Genomic DNA, 21,067 nt, shown 5'->3' on the forward strand with positions numbered 1-21,067 from the left:
AATGTGTTTGTTTCCAATAATACTTTTCAAAAGATCAGGAAGATATTTGTTGAATTATTAATTTTTGAAATCGATTTAAAATTTTAAATTTTTTTAGTGGAAATGAATGGGAAAAGACTATATTATATGAGAAAATGTCAACGCGTTTGATTAGTCAAATAATATTGCTTTCCGTTGATTAAACGATAAGTTTTCAACAAAAATTTCGATAGGTCGGTAATGTTAATTTTAAGGGGGGTTGGTGCATGCAAATCTTCCAAAAAACACATTTTGTAATTTTTCAATTTTTAAATACTATGGAATTTTTTGCGTCCAACTGTGTACAAGTTTTTGATTTACCAGTACTTAAAATATTTCAATATAAACTGCTGGCAGGTATTACACATGCTAATGTTTTTCATTAGGTGCCTCAAAACTAAGTTTTTTCTTAGATAAGGAGCATTTTTTCTGAACACCACTCATTTAAATGTCTTGAAACTTCGTGTCTCTCTCAACACTATGGTGTCATTTGATTTAACACGAGGATTTTTCATTAATATTATTTAAAAAAATTTTATGGCACAAAATATGTGTAAATTTTGGTGATTCTTTTTGAAAAAGTTGCATGTGTGTGTGTGTGTTGATGAAGTTGAAATTAGAGAAGAAAATAACCAACAATTAAAATCCTAAAAGCTCGTGTTAAAGTACGTAACACCATAGTGTTGAGAGACATACAAAGGTTCAAGACATTTGAGTGGTGTTGGAGAAAAAGTTCCTTACCTAAGAAAAAACTTAGTTTTGAGAAAAATGAATTTTTGTGAAAAACATTAGCATGTGTAATGCCTGCCAGCAGTTTATATTAAAATATTTAAAAAATATTTTTAATGCAGGTTCAACAAAAACTTGGACACAGACACATAAAATTTCATAGTATTTAAAAATTGGAAAATTGATGAATGTGTTTTTTTGGAGAATTTTTGCGTGCGCCAATCCCCCTTAAATATTTAAACCTGAATTATTACTGAATCTTAGTTGGCCAAAAAAAATGCCAAACAACAAATGTAATACATATGGGTATTTTGTTGGTCAAAAGATGCATTTTCGACAATGTAATTAATATTTGCTTAGTTAAACAATGAGGTTTTCAAAAATTCATTCTGACGTAAATCATCGTTATTATTAAATCAAGAATTTTCAAATTGATTGTGTTTTTGAGTGAGAATAATTTAAATGAGACTGAAATAATATTTTGCAATAATTTGGGGGGAAAAATTAACAATAATAAATTTATCAACTTTTGATTTGTAGAACAATACAGTGGCATCAAAAATAATAAGGGAATTTTATTGTTAAAAATTAGGTTGTTTTTTCAAAATTTAATTAAATTCGATTTTTTAGTTGAAAATTAGAAAAGGCTATTACGAATATAAATTTATTTCTTTTTAGGATTAATTACTCCAAACTGCCAACAATGTATTTCATTAATAAATTATTGCGTTTTTAAAAATACATTCCGATGTAAATTATTGCTATTGTTAAATTTTAAGTTATAGAATAGGATTTGGAGTTGGTTTTTCAATAAAAATGCAATGAAAAAGCTATTATGTAAATAAATATTGACCTATTTTTTACAGAAACAAAGAATTTATGAAAAATAATTAATATCAGCAATTTTAAAATTTTTGAAATTGAATTTAAAGCATCGATTAAGTTGATTTGATATGATAAAAGGCTCCAAAAAAGACCAATATCAATTGCGTTTTTAACTAATGGAGAATTGGAAAAATGTCAACAATGAACTTTCAGTAATGTATGAAATCAACAATGTTGTTACTGATTGGATTTAAAAGTTTTTAAATTAAATACTTAAAGTTGATTTTTTTTAAGAGAAATTGAATTTAAAAAAATGTTATGACTATAAATTTACTTTCTACAACAATATAAAATTTCAAAAAGTAAACAATGGTATCTAAACAATGTGTTTGGCAGTTATTTAATCAAACAATGTGGTTTCAGCTATGCATTATTCGGGAACTTTAAAATTTTTGAAATGGAATTTATAAGTTGATCCATCAAATTAAAATTAGTTGGATACAGTAATAATATTTTAAATTTTGTTAGAGCTAAAAAACAATTTCAACAATGAATTTTGAGCAATGCACTTCTGGAAGTTAAGAATATAGTTCCTAATTAAATACTGTGAACTAAACTTTTAAAATGAATTTAAAGCTAATTTTTTTGGGGTAAAAGTGGATCAGAAAGACGTGAATGTTATTTTAGACATAAATTAAGAACTCAAAATGTCAACAATGCATTTGGATATGGTTCGTAAAGAAATTTATTCTCAACAATTTTTGAACTGTATTTGACTTGATTTCTTAAGGGGAAAATGAATCAGAAAGACTTATATTAATCGAGTTTTTTAATCAACCAACCACAATACATCAACAATGTATTTCCGAAAGTCAAGATCATTGTTATTAGTTTCAAGTTCCTAAAATTCGATGTCAACTTTTAAAGTAAATATGGATCGGAAAAGAATAATGTAACCAGTAATCTAGTTTGAATAATTAGCGTAGATCTCTCTCTCGCTAAAAAAATGCCAACAATGTATTTCTGGAAGTGATTATTTAAGTTTTAACACACTTAAATTCGAATTCAACGTTGACTTTCGAAGAAAATATGGACAGAAAAGACAAATATTAATTAATTTTAATCCTAAGTGGAGAACACAAAAATTTCAACAATTTATTCTCAACAATGTATTTCTGTGAGTGATTTTTAAGTTTTAAATTGCTCAATTTGAATTAAAAATTGTCTCTTGAAGTAAATATGGATGAAAAAGATCAATATAAATGTCAGTTAATTTTAATTCTGTGTGGAGATTCAAAAATTCTAACAATGGTTTTTAACAATGTATTTCTGTAAGTGATTACGTAATTTCAAGTTTGAATTCAAAGTTTATTTTTGAAGTGAATACGGATCGTAAAACGACTAAATGTATTTATTAATTCATTTTAAATAATTGAAGTGTATCTCAAAAATGTCAACAATGAATATTCAACAATGCAGTTGGCATTTTTTCGGCCTTAAAAAGCGTTTTCAACAATGGAAACTCAGAAACATGCATAAAAAAAAAAATGTATGAATCAATTACCTGTTTGCTGCTGATCTTGTCGTTGCAGTGGTCACTGGTATCAGGTGTGGCCGAAGTGAGGTCCGGTGGTGACCCAGAACGGTCCTCGTCGGGACTCGGTAACGAGACGTGCCTCCGACCAGAAGTGACCTCCTCGGCGTCGTTGCTGACGTCGGTCACGTCGACCTCGTCGTGTTCGCTGCTGCTGCTGCTGGTGTCACCACCGCGTTGCTGGTGGTCATCCGAGCAACACGACGGGTATCCCAGATTGTTGCTGTCGTAACAGCCGTGGTCGTTGTCCGTCGTCGACGTCGTCGTCGTGTCGACGGCCGTGTCGGCTTCGGCGTGAACGGCCGGAGCGGCTGCTTGGGGGCCCCGGCCGCCGCCGCCGCCACCTCCTCCTCCGTTCGAGCCGCAGACTCTCCCGACCGGCCGGAAAGCCGACGCGTGAGCCGACGGCGATGCTCTCCCGGGGCTCCCGGTGCTCTCTTCTCCCGGATCCGGGAACGAACGGGTCGTTCCTTCGCTGGCTGATGACAGAGGACGCCCTGCCACAAACAAATTTGAATAAAAATATAAAAATAACTATAAATTATTTCACTCACTTGCTGCACTTAAATAAATTACACTTAAATTTTTTTTACAATTTATAACATTTTTAACCATTTAAGCGGCATTGACGAGATATCTCGCCTCCTAAAAGCCAACTTATTTCAGATTTCTAAAATTCAGATTGTGACACGTTAATGAAAGTATATTTCCTTTCGTAACTGATGATATCAGTAACTATATATATATTTCCGTGAATCAGGCTTTGAGCGTGGTCAAGAAATTCTGCAGTGACGCTGATTCGAGGACAGTGGAATCTAGCTAAGATCGATTATTATAATTATTAAAATTTTGAAAACAGTTTCTTTATTGATGATGAAATTTTAATAACTATAAATACTATCTTATGAGAATGGTGGTGATTAAGTTGGAATTTGTAGTCATTTTTTTGGTTTGGGATAAAGATTAAGGTATTCGACTACGTTGAAAACGTCATTTTGGAAGAAAATATTGATTTTTGTTTGTGTTTTTCCCCATTTTTTATGAAAGCCCCATTCTTTGTGATTTCCAAACAGGCCTTCTTTTGTTTATATGACGCTCAGAACCGAAGTTACGTCCAATTTGTGTTGTGTTTTTACGTACAAATAACGATGCTTAAATAACGACTTCAAACGCGTTTAACGGAGAATGTTATTTTTGACATTTTACTTGAGTTTTGAAACACGATTTTTCTAAAAATTCTATTCATTGATCATTACGAAATTTTAATATGATATTCTGCTATATATATCACCGAGGTTACGAAACAAAATCTAAGGTATATCACATATATTTGTCTAATTATAGTGTTTTATAGGAGAAATGTAGAATGAAATTTCAAAAAATTCACACGTACATAAACATCTTCCAGTGTAACTTATGGGCATATCATACAATCCTTTAGATTTTGGTTCATAACCTGCAACATTATTAGCTGAATGTACTGGGGAAATTACAAAAAATTTCATTAACAAAATTTTTCGTAATCGTCTTTGGAATATTACGTAAATTTTGCCTAAAATTTGATATAAAAATGACTTTTCCATAAAAAAAATAACCTAGGTAGTTCAAAATTTATTGTTTTTGTCATTTCGGGACGCTTTATAACAAAAAAGTGTTATTGAAGTTCACTCCAGTACCATTTTAAATAAAAGTGACAGGAAAAGTAGTCGCAAAGTAGAATTGGATAATTCAAACTTCTTTTCCAGTGACTTTGGACTTCGAATTGACCAAGTTCGACTGTATTTTGTAGATGTTTTTTTTTTTAAAAATAAAAATTTTCATTAATACGGCCGTGATTCTAAACCAGGCTGCCACGGAATTTTTTATTTAGGTGCCAAAGAAAGTGTTTCGAGATCGAGCAAGGGTGCCGCGAGATATAAAGTATTTGAAATTCCGAAAACAAAATTTTCAACCCTCTATCGTCCGGTGAATATCCGAATATACGTAGCAAATACGTGGTCAAAAAACTCATTACATCAATTTTTTTTTTTGGTAGTTTGCAAATTGCAGCGGAACCTCTCCTACCGGACACCTCTCGTTAACGGACACTTTTCTGATCCCTGGTCTCCTTGAATAGGACTTTAATGTTCACTCCCCGTTAGCGGATACTCTCGATAACGGACAGTAAAATCCTCCAAACTCGAATTTTTTTTTCAGAATCTAATTTACTAATTTTCGCTCATAAATCTAGAATTCATCATATTCAAATCGGTGATTATGCATAATCTCAAGCTCGTATTGGTAAGTATCCGTCAATTCATTTCTTGATTAACTGAACATAACTATGATCCAGGAGGGTGATTCCGAATGTTAATGTTGGTTTTACTTGAACATGTTAGTGCGTGTTAAGAAAACTAACATTATGAGACTAATAATGGTTTCTATGTTTTTGGCTCTTCTTCACATTTACTTTAATTTAATTCGGTTATTATTGTAAAATACGCGCAGTGCACGTATCATGTGCTGATAAAAATAATTGGTTTAATGAAGAGAAGAAAAGTTATATATAAAATTTTCCATATTTATCAGACTTTCCGACTTTATTTGTGCATTATGAATAATCTCTCGTATGTGAAAGTATTGAAATTTAATCAAACTTTCTTTATCCAGGCAATTGGTGATTATGCATCGCCACCGCACCGGTATTCACTTTTACTCACACACAGTGACATAAACATTTTAACATAAAAATTTATAGAAACCAATTGTGACCGAAGCCAAACGTGTCGTATAAATATGAAAGTCGTATAAACAAGATTCCATTGTACATCGTACCTCCCCATTAGAGGACAAAATTTTTCTCCCATGGGTGTCCGTTATCGAGAGGTTCTACAGTAAATATTTCGGTGTCATTTCAGTACAAAATATGGCTATATAAGTGCAATACTTTTTTGCCTAGAAAGAGCTGATTCTTTATAGGTGTCATTTTTTTACTTGAGAGCTGCTGCAATTTTACGTGTTCACAGATTTATAAAATCGCATCAAATTGAGGGAATTGGAAATAAATCTCAAGGCAACGACTATTCATCTTAGCTAAGCAAGGTATGTTTCATTCATGTATAAAACATTAAAATCAAAAGGAAAGCTATAAGTGTGTATATATTTTACCCTTATAATTAACTGTCTTAAATAATTAAAGACCGATTAATAAAGACCCTCTGTCTACACCAGTGTTTCCCAACCGTCGTGCCCCGGACCGGTACCGGGCCCTGGCATCAGTCAAACCGAGCCGTGAGTGATTCATCGTTTAATTTTTTCTCCATTTCCCATTAGTCGTGTTTATGACCGGGACTTCCACTCGAAAAAAAAAACAACTCAACCGGGCCGCGGGCTTCCACAGGTTGAGAACCACTGGCCTGCACTTTAAGAACCTTACTTGCGGTAGGGCAAGAGCTGCGCTGTATAAGCAACGGTTTTAAAGCATGGCCCTGAAAATCACGACGGTTAGGCAGCTGCTCGCGAGGTGGCTGGACCTTGAAGACTGGGCCACGACTGGCCAAATGTCGCGAGGCAGCTGCGTGTACTATGAGTTGAATACTTAGTACTAATCGTTTTCGTGGCCCCCATCCAGGGGTTCCGGGAGATCCGGGGGCCGGATTCGAGGCGGGTGACACTCACACTTCCGGCACAAATCAATCGATAGTAAATTGCCTATGACGATATACCGGTGGTGTGCTCGGTTTGAATGAATGAATATCCCACCAGTGTTTGCAGTTTCGCTGTATAATGTGGTAATTTAAATTCATGAATTTTATTTTGACTCTAACTGCTCAACAAAACGCTAACTTAAAACTCTTTCTATTTATGTCAAATCAAAGAAATAAATGTAACTCATTAATAGCAAGCGCATGTTTCAGTACAGAGGGTATAACGTTTCCTAAATTCTTTTTTCTTTTTTTGCTGACGTAGGGGTACAACAGAAACGGTGACATGACCGCAGAAAAAAATGCTACCGCAGGGAGTGCTCAATCGAGGGGTTAGCGCACCAACCTCCCGATGAGTATAAAAACGATCCTGCCGTTCGAAATCGGCAATAAATTTTGGTCCCGTAATTAGCTCTCGTGTGCAGAAAATGGCCGTGGTGCGACAAAAATGATCAAGTACTTATCATGATCTATTTTTATAAATAAATTAAAAAAAAATTCAAATTTCACTCACGAGTGGCGCTGTAAAACAAAAAACTCGACTTAACACATAAAATGCAACACAGATTCATGATTAATGTTTATGAAAATTTGCGTTATACAAAACTACCACATTACAATATGAGAACCCTTTTTTAACTCGTGCTACATCTGAACAAGTGAAAGGTTGCTCATGTTGGAATATAGCAGTTTTATGTAGCGCAAGTCGTCATAAGCATAAACATTAATTATGCACTGTTCGTGTTGCATTTTATGTCTTTTCGAGTGTTTCGCTTTACAGCGCCACCTGTGAGGGAAATTTCAATTTTTTTAATTTATCAAAAAGAAAACAAGAAAGCAACTCTTGGGTATGAAAAATATTTTGGTGTGAACCCTAACCTTTTCATTGGTTGGTTATTCGTTATATTGACAATTGGTTCATTTATTATTAATTTTTTAAATGTGTCCAGGACTTTTCGTCCACACTGTATTTTACAGATAACATAGATAGCCTTGGATAGCAATGGCGAAAATTATTCCAGCCTATTTCAATCGATTTCCTGCGGAAATATGACTGAAAATGGTGGTTGACCGTAATGAAAATAGAGCCCTTTTTTTCGAGAGCACGGCTCTTCTATAACAACACTATGGAGCAGTGTTTCTTAATCTTCCTTGCGCGAATACCCCTCCACCCCTTTATAGCATTTCCTCGTGGTAACTCTCCCCCCCCCCCGTCTTATCCAGCCTGTGCATCTGTTGTGCTTTCATCCAGACAAACAAGACCCTTTCTACTTGTTGAATAGGTTTTCAAGTAAATTTAGACTGAAGAAAATATTTCACAAATAAAGATCGGTCTCCGGACCACTGAGCCTGAGATCAGAAAGCTTCCCCTTCTTTTCCTGGGGCATCTCAAAATCATGGATACCTGGACAAAAATCAATTTTGGGGGTGGGGGGTGCTACTTAGATGGAAAAAACGACTTTCATATTCACACCTTTACTCTGATACATCATGGTACCAGATATCATCATGTAGATCCCCGTCCCATGAACATGAACCCCCTTCCCCTCCCGAGCTGGTCCGTGCGATAAGTTGGCTCTCGTTCCACAGGCAGTTCTGCTGAATTCTGAAAGTAGTTGCACTTTTTCCACCATATTTCGCATTTCTTCACGTCTGAATTATTTTTTTTTTCACAGCTCTCTGTGGTCTCTTTTATTCTCTGTCATGGCTTCCCTTTTCAATTGATTTCCACCCGTGCCCCCCCCCCCCCACTCCAGAATATGCCAACACCGCAAGAGGGCATATGGCTCCCCGCTTGAAAGCCACTGCACTGGGCGACCAATTACGAGGTTGGTAGTACCATTCTGCACTCTTCAAGGTCCACCCCCCCCTTTTAGCAACAGCGCGAACCCTCTTTAAGTGGTCAGTGGTCGCGATGCCAGTCTGCTCCAAATTGCCCATCGACTGTCAATAATTAAGTGTGAATGGGTTCCCTGTGCCGTGGCTGGGTGAGCCAGTGTGTTCCGAAAGCTGTAAGAACAACTCAATCAGAAAACGTTTTTTGCCCAAGACATCCATAAATTTTAAAGGTACGATAATATAGGACCGGACTTGGGCAGGTGCGAAGAATGCGATCTCAAAGGACCGCTAAATTTTACGGGCAGCAAAAATAACTAAAAATACCTTGATTACATTTTGACTTCAACTTCTTAACAAAGCAATAGCTTAAAATTCTGTCTAAGACCTCTAACATTCAGACGTTGAACCCTCTGTACTTCTGACAGATCCCCCCCCCCCGAAACCAATAAGGGTGGTACAGGTGGATCTGGTTCCCGGGTGCTGAACCGGGGAGGTAGAGCTAAATTCTTCTTTTGCCAACTTATTAAAAATTAAATGAGGTAGGCGTAATGCATTCTTATACAAAGGTGAAAGTATCTAGTGGAGGCCCTGGGTAGAGATGATCTTTTCTCTAGCCTTAAAAGCCCCAAACCTTCAAGTGCTTGGGGACATAATTGGAATTTTTCCGCTGTCCAAATTTATTGGCTTTTTTATGACCACAAAATAGTTTTTCTCAAGTGTCAATGTCGTGCAAGAAGATACGTATGAATACTCGGAGATTGAGAAAACCCGTTTTAGAGAGCCGCAAAGTTTTTCCTTCTCCGGGCAGCAAAGCACTTAAGCCCTTCCCTGAGTGTTTTCAAGCGTTAACTAAACCAAGTGTGTGCCCAGAAACATCTCCAGAGATTTTAGTTTCGAGATTTAGAGAAACATGGCATCTCTATATAAGGAAGATAGATCAACTTACCTTGGTCTACGAGAGTAGTTGTCGTGTCGGCAAGGCTGTACGGCAACGTCTTTTCTTGCGAAACGACCCGGCTCTCCCTTAGATCGATAGTTGCTGGAGGAGGTGGTGGTGGGACGACACCGGCCGATCTCGGCCATAACATTCCTCCATACGGGAGGGGAAAAGTCTGCTTTCCTGCCCACATGTACTCCGCAAAAGTCTGTCTGATATCGGCTGGTGATATTGGTTTTCCTGTGGCCAACCCGAACGCTGGACCAGCGGGGGACACGAACGCAGGCGAGGGCTGCAACGAGAATCCCTTGTTGGCCAGCGGCACCACTGGGAAATACGGTGGCTTGGCCGCCTGCAGAGTTGACTCCGATGGGCCGACGACTGGAATGGAATCGTTACCACCACCACCACCACCGCCGCTAACGACGTTTCCACAGCCAGCGGGAGACGACAACCGCGACCGTTTCTGGTCCTGATGGTGACTCCTCGAAGAGCTGTGTCCACTGTGATTGCTGAGTATTCTCTTCCGGCTGCCGCCATTGAACATCGCCTTGACGTCCTCCCAAGCGTAGACAACTTCGTCCGGCGGATTGCCTCCCAACTTGATGTGCCTCCTCCACGAGTTGAAATTAGCTGCGTCTGGTTGAACGTACTTCGAATCCGGAAGTCTGTGAGAGTGGAATATGAACTTGTTCGGCGAGAAGAACAGGCCGCAATAGGCGCACTTGATACATTTGGCCCTGGAGCTGTTGTACCTCGAGGGCACGAACGAGCCCCTGCATCCCCAAGCGCATAGGTGCATCACTTCGAACGCGAAGTTCTCCGGCAGCTTCGGCGGCCTGGTGTCCGCCAGGAAGCTCTTGCACAGTCTCTCGGCCTCCCGTTTCGTAATGAGCCCACACCTCCTTGACGAAACGGGCATAGCCCCGGCCCGTCTCAGTAGCTCCAGCTGCACGGGGGTGCACTGCACGCAAGTGATGCCCAGGGCCACGCGCCTGTTGTGTATCTCGTTGTAGCTGAAGGTCTTCAGCAAGGTGTTGGATATCTGGGCCAGGCACAGCCTCTCGTAGCCGTCGATGACCAGGGCGACGATCGGCACGCCGTACAGCATGACGGACCGGACCTCGTTATTCCTCAGCCCGTGGTTAGGGGTGAACATGCTGCTCGTACGATCCAAAGTTGTTGATGAAGGACTAGACTGGCATTTGGGTGCTCTCGGATCCTGAAACAACATATAACAGAAGAAAACATTTATGTTCAGTGATTTAAAAATTCTCAATGAAATACATTAAGGGGGAAATCATTTTGATGTCGGCTCTCAATCACTTCAGCCGGCCTCCAATTTGTGGCCATGGGCAGCAAACTCAAGCTAGAACGATGCGAAGAATCGATTTGAACGGGACAAGATTGATTTCTATTGATCCATTTTTGAAGAATTTCCGCTCTTTAAATCAATATGGAGGAAACGTAATTCCTGACGCTTCTCCTCCGACTGATATATATAGTGAAACTTATGAAGGAGTTACCTTCCCTCGGGCTTTTTTTTGGTCTGAAATTATACTGTGTATGTTATTCCACTTCTATTGAGGGATCACGGAAAATTGATTTTTCGAAGGGCTGGTTTTCTAAGCAATGGAAGGTGGCTTTGTGTCATCTTCGTTCTTCGGTGACCAAATACAATTGGAATGTGCAGTACCTTGAAAAAGTAGCCACCGTTTCAGTCGCGCCGTGAGATATTGGGACGCCTGCTTTGTGCCATGAAGGAGAAATTTTCTGAAGGTGCATCATTTGCTCGGCGATAAGAATCAAGTCCTTAAATCATTGAGGTCCCTATAGCTAAGTATGAAAAAGAAATTTTAGTTGCCTTGGGAAGTGGTCCTACCATAGAACGGTAGTACGACCCCTGAAACACTCAGAGTGAGTGTTTTCACGGCAATGTCTTCCCGCAAATGTACCAGGACATGACAACCTTCTCAACAAATTTCACTGGAAAGCACTGAAACATCCTTTCTAAACCCATACCTTTCCTTTCTGCGTAATGAACAAGGCCCAGGCTGTATCGCCGATCGGCAACTATCGATTACCCTGTGACTTCCATTCGGTGCACCCCCCCTCCCATCAAAGAAACTGAGAAAATCTGAGAGGACTGAGGTTAGCCTCGGATTGACTGCTGTTGTGTCTCAAGGCTTTCTTTGAAAAGGCCATAAAATAGGTTTTGAGGCAATGGAAATTCTGAAATAATTTCATCGACTTCAATGGCAGGAGTTTAGTGAAATATACTGAACTTCCTTGATAAAAGGTCCTGTTTTAGTGAAATTCACTTCCTGATGTTTGAATATTTGTACTGTTGCAGGCCTGTTGCTCTCTGTGGCGACACTTTTTAACGGGGAGGTCGGCTCGCATTCGCGCAGTTGGGCACCACAAAAAACCAACCGACTACCACTGTCGCGTTTGAACCCGTGTCCTCGAAATACGAGTCCGTCAATCAAACCACTGAACCAGACATGCACCACGTGCATATTCCTCTGCGGAACATCTAACGAATTGGTGCATGTTGGAAAGTGTGTGTACGTGCAGTGAAACCTGGTGGGAAGTTTGTTTCTGTGTAATGCTTGTTATGTGTAGTGCTGCCATCTGCCACCAGTTTTCATAACTATGAGTGAAGTGTAATGATTAAATGATTAATCGTTGTAGGCCTGCTGCTCTCTGTGGCAAGACATTTTAATGGGGAGATCGGCTCGCATTAGCGCCTCGAAGTTTTGAACCACAGGAAACCAACTTCAGCCGACCACCACTGTGGTGACGGTGGGGTTCGAACCCGGATCCTCGCGATGCGAGTCCGTCACTCTGATCACTCGACCACCACAGTGGCACCTATTGTTACTACTGCTAAACCAGACACATGCACCTCGTCCATATTCCTTTGCGGAACTTCTAACGAATTGGTACATGTTGGAATGTGAGTGTATGTATAGTGAACCTTCCGTGAAGTTTGTTTCTGTGTAATGCTTGTTATGTGTAGTGCTGCCATCTGCAATCAATTTTTTAAACTATTGGTTTTTCCTCAACTCATAGAGCGTGAAGTGTAATGAATGAATGATTATAACGTTTTAGGCCTGTTGCTCTCTGCGGTGACACTTTTTAACGGGAAGGTCGGCTCGCATTCGCGCAGTTGGGCACAACAAAAAAACCAACCGACTACCACTGTCGCGTTCCAACCCGTGTCCTCGCAATGAGAGTCCGTCACTCTGACCACTCGACCATCACAGCGGCACCTATTGTTACTAAAAGAATGTACCCTTATACAGTTTAGTTTAGTGTTCTTAAAATTTTTTCTCATTGTAGACCACTGAAATTAAGTGAAAATTTTCGCGGACCGGCATGAATAGTAAAAGTAATTTTCGAACCGGTGAAAAAAATATACATTAGCAGGAAAATTTTCTAACCTTGTCTAACACTATAATTCATATTTTTATACTTTGCCGTTATAAAAATACGATAAATTGCTTTAAGCTAAGAACCCTGCTGTCACCTATGAACTAAAAACAAAACTAACTGTTATAATTCTTAAAATAAAATGGTTGTTGGTTTAAAACTGATGTGTAGAATAAAAAACGATGAGATGAAAAAAAATGAAGATGAGAAAGAATGAAAAAGTATGAAAAAATATATAGTAGATTTTTTTTCCTTTTTTTATGCTGCATACCGGTATAAATTAATATAATGCGTGAAGAAATACCGATTAACATCATTTTTGATCTTTACAAAAAGTGATATGGCGACAAACACAAAAACATATTATCCGATACAGTCAAACCTCGTTAGTGCGTCACCCGGTTAACACGTCACTCCGCTTACCGGGTCACTTTTTGTAAGTGCCAGTTGTCCTCAGGCAGGAATTGGCTCAGCTATGGCTTACTCCGCTTAACGAGTCACTCCTCTTACTAAGTCATATTTTTGCTCTCCCAAGAAGTGACTCATTAGACGAGGTATTTTGGCGCATACATATTTATACCGGTATGCGGCATAAAAATAAATAATACACAGTATCTCAACACCCTTTTGTTCGTTTCCATGCTGCATACTGATTTGAAATCACCAATTATCTTTTATTTAAAAAATTATGAAATTTTTGTTTACGCAATTATAAATTTTCATTATTTCTGAAAAAAATTCCATTAAATATGAGCTTCTATTGATTCCGATTCTCCCCCCCCCCTCCCCACACCAAATATGAATTTTCATCATGAACTGAATTTTTCCCTTAAATTTCGAAATAATTTTTCTTCATCAAATATCAATTTTGGAAATATTTCTTTCAATATTTTTAGTCATTTTTCTCTTTCGTTATAATTCTAAAATCATTTCTCGTTAATTTTTAAATTATTTCGCACTTAATCTTCAATTATTTCGCACTTAATCTTCAATTACTTCTCATCAATTCTTGAAATATTTCTTTTTAGTTCTCTCTTGAAATATTTCTTTTTAGTTCTCTCTTAAATTATTTCTCGTTTTAGTTCTTAAATATTTTCTAAAATTGATTTTGAAATTACTTCTTTCATCGATTCGGGAATATATTCCTTTATAGTTTTTGTTTTTACTTCAGCTTCAATAAATTCTGTAGCTTATGAGTATTTTCAACGGTGGGCCCCTGTAGAAAGCTTCCGAGCCTACACGTGGTCCGCGGGATATGCATTGAAGACCCTCCCTCCCCTATGGCATTTGATCAGGTTCAGCAGACCCGTACTGTCACCAACTTACCTCTCTGAAGTTGCCCGCCACACGCTGAACGTCCGGAAGTGTGTTTCTCAGACCCTGGCCTAACAGCCCGAAAATTATATTTATTTTAATGGTATTTCTGTCTTCAGGTCCGAGACAGTTACTGAGAAGTAATCTTTACTACCAGTGACTTAATTAAGTGAAATTAAAGGAATTTGGTGACTTAGAAAGAGAATTTCAAGCTCGAAAGAGCCGTAAACAGCGACGCTTGGCTGTGAATCCGAGCAAAACGAAACCGAAACTAGATATTCTCCTAATGATTACTCTTTTTATTCTTATCTTCCAAGATAAGCAAGCTGAAAAGATAAGTAGCATATACAACACTCGTGAAAATTAATTAGCTCAAGTGGAAAATATAATTAGATTTCCATCCCGAAAATTAAACATTTTCTTATAAGATATTGCCGTTGAGAGAAAAAATAAATATTCCGCTCTTGTTATTAACAAAGTTTTTGGCTCGTTAGGCTTCCAGCCAGCTTTTCACGACGTTAATAACTACTCGGTAAGAATACTTTTCTTACAGTATATATATATATATATATATATATAATTATCTCCTAAAATATTCAAAGCCCTCCCCTACCATCGAGAGCACCTTTCATCGAGATCATAGACGATCATACCTGCGGAGGCATCGCTTTCAAATAAGAATACCAACGACTACACAAAATATATTGTTTTTTCCACGGATACAGATGCTCTGTGGCGAGAAAATGGAACAGTCTGCCATCAAAACTTGTTGTATGCATGTCCCCTACGCAAGATTTGCTTCTTCCGCTATTGAGGATTTTGACATTTCTCCGTATGCGAAGTGCTTTCCCTTCTGGCTATTATTTTTATTATTCATTTATTATTTTATATTATTATTACTGTTCCGGTGTAACTGCATTTCATGTCATCTGGGGTTATTGTAAATAAATGGCGTCACGGAGGATAGGAAAAGGTAAAAAACTGTCTTCATCCGGCACAAACTGACCAAACCAAACTCTCCCTCACCCAACTTTATTTTCTTACACTTCCGAATTCGTGTATTGACACCACCATCACAACCCATCTGCTTCTGAGTACTTCATTACACAATCATTTATTCTACGAAACGGGTTTTGAGAAAAAAGAAAGTATTTCACTTTTTGTGATGAATTTCCTTTCCCTCACAAAAATCGACTCCCCCCCCCCCCCCCTGGCTAAAGAAGTTTGACTTCAAAAAATAATCATAGTTTCCTAGCATATGGTGTCCATTTTCATTCTGCACGTCGGTTTAAAACCACAACCATTTTATTCTGAGAATAATTACAGGTAGTTTCGATTTTATTCGATGGGTGACAACAGGGGTTCGGGCTAAAACGGGTTTTATCAAGTTTTATCCCGGTTTCTCATACGCATGATCTGACCACCCTATCTGCGTCTGCCCTTATACAAATACAACGCCACAACAGGCAAATTGCCCAACGAGGTGGCTGACTTAAGAACATCATGGATCCCCGAGCCATTTTTTGGAGGCCCTACCTACTACTGCTACACCACACATGCACCCCGCCCACACAACCCCCCCCCCCCGCGGAACCCCCAACGAATCGGTACATACGGGAATGTGCGTGTGCGTGTAGTGAAACCTGACGTGAAGTTTATTTGTTTCTCTGTAATGCTTGTTATGTGTAGTGCTGCCATCTGCCACCAGTTTTTCTAACTATGAGTGAAGTGTTATGATTGAATAATTTATCGTTGTAGGACTGTTGCTCTCTGTGGCGAGACTTTTTAACGGGGAGATCGGCTCGCATTTGCGCCTTGAAGTTGGGAACCACAGAAAACCAACTTCAGCCGACCACCACTGTGGGGTTCGAACCCGGATCCTCGCATCGCGAGTCCGTCACTATAACCACTCAACCACCACAGCGGCAATTCCCGCAATTTCCCTTGTCCGGTCCCGTACAGGGAATCAGCTATGGTTCTATAAGCGGGGGTGAATTGTAACTTGTTGACTTCTTTTCCGACGCTAAACAGCATGGGAGATTATAATCAGCGGTTTGTCTAATTTTGGATTTCTCAATGGTGACCCAGAAACATTTTGAATTTCCGTATTTCTTTCAAAATTTTGATTTTGAAACAAATGTCACTTCCGGTAATTTTCATTATTCAGAAAAATCAATTTGTTTTTAAAATTTTTCAAGTAAGGAAATCCAGTGATATAGTATTTTTCCGGGCATGTAAAATCTTGATTCGGGCATCTGTCACTTTAAGGGGTGTCACGACCCCCTGAAGTCGATTTTTCAAAAATAACTTTAAAAAAATGTTTTTATTTAATTCAAAATCAAATGCAAAAGTAGAAAATAAAATGCGTCAATCGGTTAATTTGTTCTTTCAAATTGAAAGAAAGAATTAATGAATTAATTATAGTGTAAATAATATACAAAAACAAACACATTAGGAATCAATTATTTTCCGGATATTATGCTGAGGTGAGCTCGGAAAGAAAAGTCATCACGTCTCCGCCGGGACTCGAACCCAGGCCCTCTTGCATACCGGGCAAGCATGCTACCATCTACACCACTGGAGACACATGAATCTGCCCTCCAAATTTCACGAACTGTGTCGTGAGGCGCTGAAGTAGAGGAATTAGTAGCCTCTCTTAACTTCAAGAGGGTATGCAAGAGGGCCTGGGTTCGAGTCCCGGCGGAGACGTGATGACTTTTCTTTCCGAGCTCACCTCAGCATAATATCCGGAAAATAATTGATTCCTTGATATCTCTGGCTGAGAAAAAAGCCATCTATATCTCTCCAAACACATTAGATTCGAATACCAGGGAACGACCGACGTATGTTGACCCAAAATCGCAAAAAAGGAACCACAGCTAAACGCGTTTCGGAGCTACTATATATGAAGTTCCTTCATCAGTAGCAAAGAAAGAATAGTGAAAATACTCCTTATAGCGGGATTTACTCGCTGTTGTAGACAAAGAGTCGAATTCAGAATGAACCGACAAAGTCTTGGTTGGCTACGTATTTTCTAGCCAACCAAAACTTTAACCGTGTTGAACCGTGTTCAATTTTTCAAAATTAATAAAACTTTAACAAATTGTCAAATATCCACGTGAGATTCATTTTACTAACACGTGTCGAATAAACATTTCTGCAAATTTTGGAATTTTTGGCGCAGTACCAGTAGTCTTTTTTACAATCTTAAGCTCGAAATCTGAGAAAATCGAGTTCAAAGAACGTGCTCGAGGTTGAACATTCAAGTCAAGGGTTAAGGAGGCTTGAATGCTTCGCATCTATGTTATTTCTCAGAGCTCTAATGACCTGCTGTGGCTTCTCTTTACTTTTTCATTTTTCCACCTGTGCCTCCCTTAAAATATCCCAAGGCCGTGGGGGGGGGGGGCATGTCCCCTTCGTGGTTGAGAACTGCTGACATAGAAAAATGAAACCCAACGATTACCGCTTAAAATACAAAAAATTGGAACCCCAAATAGCCGTTTCACAGCTAATATAGCCTCTCCTTCAGTGGAAAATAGTTAAAAAGTCTCGCCACAGAGAGCAACAAGCCTACAACAATACAATTATTCAATCACTTCACTCACAGTTAGAAAAACTGATGGCAAATGGCGACACTTCACATACCAAGCATCATGCAGAAACAAACTTCACTTCAGGTTCACAACACGTACGAATGCATTTCAACATGTACCAATTCATTAGAAGTTCCGCATAAGAAGATGGACGAGGTACATGTTTGGTTAAGTAGTAGTAGTAGTAGTGGAAAATGGTCTCACATAACGCAGCCCATTCGCGAGAATAAAAGCACAGTTTCGTATAGAATGGCCGCGGGCAATGATGATGATGAAGGCAGATGAAGTGATAGTGATAGATATAGACAATTTTAAAATTTGAGCTTAGATTCGGGCTCAATTCTTAAAATTAGCCATCCTTGCAACTCCATCATCGATATACTCCGTCTAGTAATCGTAAACGCACCTATCATCATCTAAATCTTGTTTTGTCATCATCATTACCATCAACTGTCGGCCTACTATACGACCAAGTGCTTTAGCTCTAGTGAGCGGTCTGCGCTATATTAGACCATTTCCCACTGAAGAAGGGCTATATTATCCTTAAAACGGCTGTTTGGGTGTTGCAATTTTTTTTGTACTTTGAGTGATATTCTTTGGATTTGATTTGTCTACACTGTGCTCAAAGGGTATTTCCTTTATACTAGAGATACTACTATCTTTATACTACTATCCCAGAGCAGTGATTACCAACGTGGGCGTTAACGCCTCCAGGGGGCGGTAGAAGCTACGGTTATAACATAGGATCCTATGGGTTAGATTGCGTTCGGGGACGATGGGGGGAAAACAATTTCTGAATAAGGGGGCCATGGGAAAAAAGGTTGGGAAACTATGATATAGAGCATAGTTTCCCGACCTTTTTGTCCCATCACCCCCCTTGTTCAGAAATTTTTTTCTCCCATCACCACCCAAGGCAATCTAACCCATAGGATCCTATGTTATAACCGTAGTTTCTAGCGGCCCCCGGAACATTCCATCGCCCCCAAAAGGGCTTTAACGCCCACGTTGGGAATCACTGATATAGAGTATAATTTCTTCTCAAGAAGATATACATACATTATACTTGTGCTTAAAAAGACTTATCCATTGCGAGGATGGTGATATAATAGCCGAAAATTGTAATATAGCCAGTGAAAAATACTATTTGAAAGAATTGAAAACTGAACCCTTTAAGCGGTATTGACGAGATATCTCGGCTTTTTAATAAAAATATCCACAAATAATTAATTATCCGCGCAGGTTATAGACCATCTCAAAAACATTTCGGAATAATTTCCGAAGCCAAACTTTGGCTTGCTTTCATCACAAACACGCATCCAAAAGAAGCCAATGTGGAACCAAATCCTTTTAAAGTACATCTTTCATCAGCCAATGAGGTACCAGAAACGTCCGTAATCGACTGAACGGGAGCAGAAAAATAGGGGGAAAAAAGGATAAATAAAAAGCTTTTCCCAAAAAAACGGGAACGCTTGGCGATCTCCTCTTCAACTTCACGGTCTAAACCCAACACCACATTCTATATCAAGTGAAAAAAAGAATCCGAGCAACACTAACAAAAAAAAAAATCACCAGGGTGAGAGAGAGAGACCGAAACTCCCGTTTTTCCCATTTTCGAATGACATTCTAATCCTTATTTTCCTTTTTTCTTCCAGTTTTTTTTCTTTTCCTGTCTCTCCTCTCCTCTAACTCCAATTCCGGACGACTGATTTCGTTCGTCCGTAGCTGTAAAAGCGGGACAATTTTATTTTATTTTTTTGTCCCGGATATTTTATCGCAGATGAGACTCTCTCTCCCGAAAAAAAAACTAAAACTGGATCTCCATTTTAAGTCGTAATTGTTTTTTTTCTGAATTTTACTTTTTTAGACTTTATTTCAACGACTTAATCAGTTTGAAGACAAGTCTTAAAGACATAGAGAATAGAAAAAAAGGAAATCTAAAATTCCTGGGACGATAATAATACTAAGAAGCATGGAGCTCTCCGGGACGGGGAAGAGTCAAAAGAAATTCCCGGATTTGTAAGAATTGTTTTTTTTTTATAAGAGACTATTTCAATACGTCTCTAGAAGTATATTCAAATGAGCCCGAGAGAATTCTCCAGGAATGTCCCGGAGAAAAAATCTAATCTGTCCGTACAGAAAAAGATGATTTCAAGCAGCAAAATGACTAAGAAGTCTCCGATGATTGAGTCTCTTTTTGGAATTTGTCCCGTTTTTTTTTTCCTTTTGGAAATTCTTTTGAAACAGGGGGAAAAAAGTGTATGTATTCATTCCAGGAATGACTCTTAAAGCTCACGGACTAGAAAATGGGAATCTCCCATAGAAAATAGTCTTGTAAGAGACGATGGATTTGACTAGAAATAAGTGTCTGTCGCCAATGGAACCGTTCGAGAGATCCGGGAAATAGAGTTGTAATTTTGTGGCTTTAATAGCTTTTCCGTGGTGTTTTTCCGGGAACTGGAACGAATATTGGGAAATTGGATTCCTTTAAGGAGGAGTTGTCTCAAATTTGGAGGCATTGAAGGCCAAATTACAATTTAGTTTTTACAAAAGAGGTTACGCTGCTGTTTTTGGATTGTAGATGGCTTCCAGATTTACAAGGGCCTGATGTAAATTACGAATTAATTAATTTTAAGCATTTTTAAATTATTTTTACCCGTAATTTCGAATTATTTTAATAATTATTTTTAAAATTATTTCTTTCCTCAGTTCTAAAAAATAAATTTCATTATTTCTTTCATTGATTCTTAAAAATAAATTTCATTATTCTTTTCATCGATTCTAAAATTATTTCTCTCAGCAATTTTAAAATTATTTATTTCCTCAGTTCTAAAAATGAATTTGATTATTTTTTCATCGATTCTGAAATTAGTCATTTAATCGATGCGATTCTGAAATTATTCCTTTAACCGATTCTCAAGTTATTTGTTCCATCGATTCTGAAATTATCCATTTCATAGATTCTAAAGTTTTTATTTCATCGATTCTGAAATTGTTCCTTCAATCGATTCTGAAATTGTTCCTTTAATCGATTCTGAAATTGTTCCTTTGATCGATTCTGAAATTATTCCTTTAATCGATTCTGAAATTGTTCCTTTGACCG

The 21,067-nt window shown here is 38.3% G+C and overlaps 1 protein-coding gene and 1 non-coding gene across 5 annotated transcripts in view; both read right to left on the reverse strand.

Annotated features, from left to right (window-relative positions):
- fuss (SKI family transcriptional corepressor fussel) overlaps positions 1 to 21,067 on the reverse strand; it is a 103,953-nt gene that overhangs the window by 58,913 nt on the left and 23,973 nt on the right. For all 4 annotated transcript variants that reach the window (XM_089248662.1, XM_089248671.1, XM_089248655.1 and 1 more), the window contains exons 2-3: positions 9,635 to 10,847; positions 3,137 to 3,663 (exon numbers count right to left, since the gene is read on the reverse strand). In XM_089248662.1, coding sequence (XP_089104788.1) covers positions 3,137 to 3,663; positions 9,635 to 10,847 — 1,740 coding nt within the window. The remainder of the gene's footprint in view (positions 1 to 3,136; positions 3,664 to 9,634; positions 10,848 to 21,067) is intronic.
- TRNAT-GGU (transfer RNA threonine (anticodon GGU)) lies at positions 16,886 to 16,959 on the reverse strand. Its single transcript has one exon. It is a non-coding gene; the product is annotated as a tRNA-Thr (tRNA).

This window comes from Pholcus phalangioides, unplaced genomic scaffold, assembly GCF_987345545.1.
Source record: "Pholcus phalangioides strain wild (caught in Gottingen) unplaced genomic scaffold, Ppha-v1.0 ptg000003l_1, whole genome shotgun sequence".
Lineage (NCBI taxonomy): Eukaryota > Metazoa > Arthropoda > Arachnida > Araneae > Pholcidae > Pholcus > Pholcus phalangioides.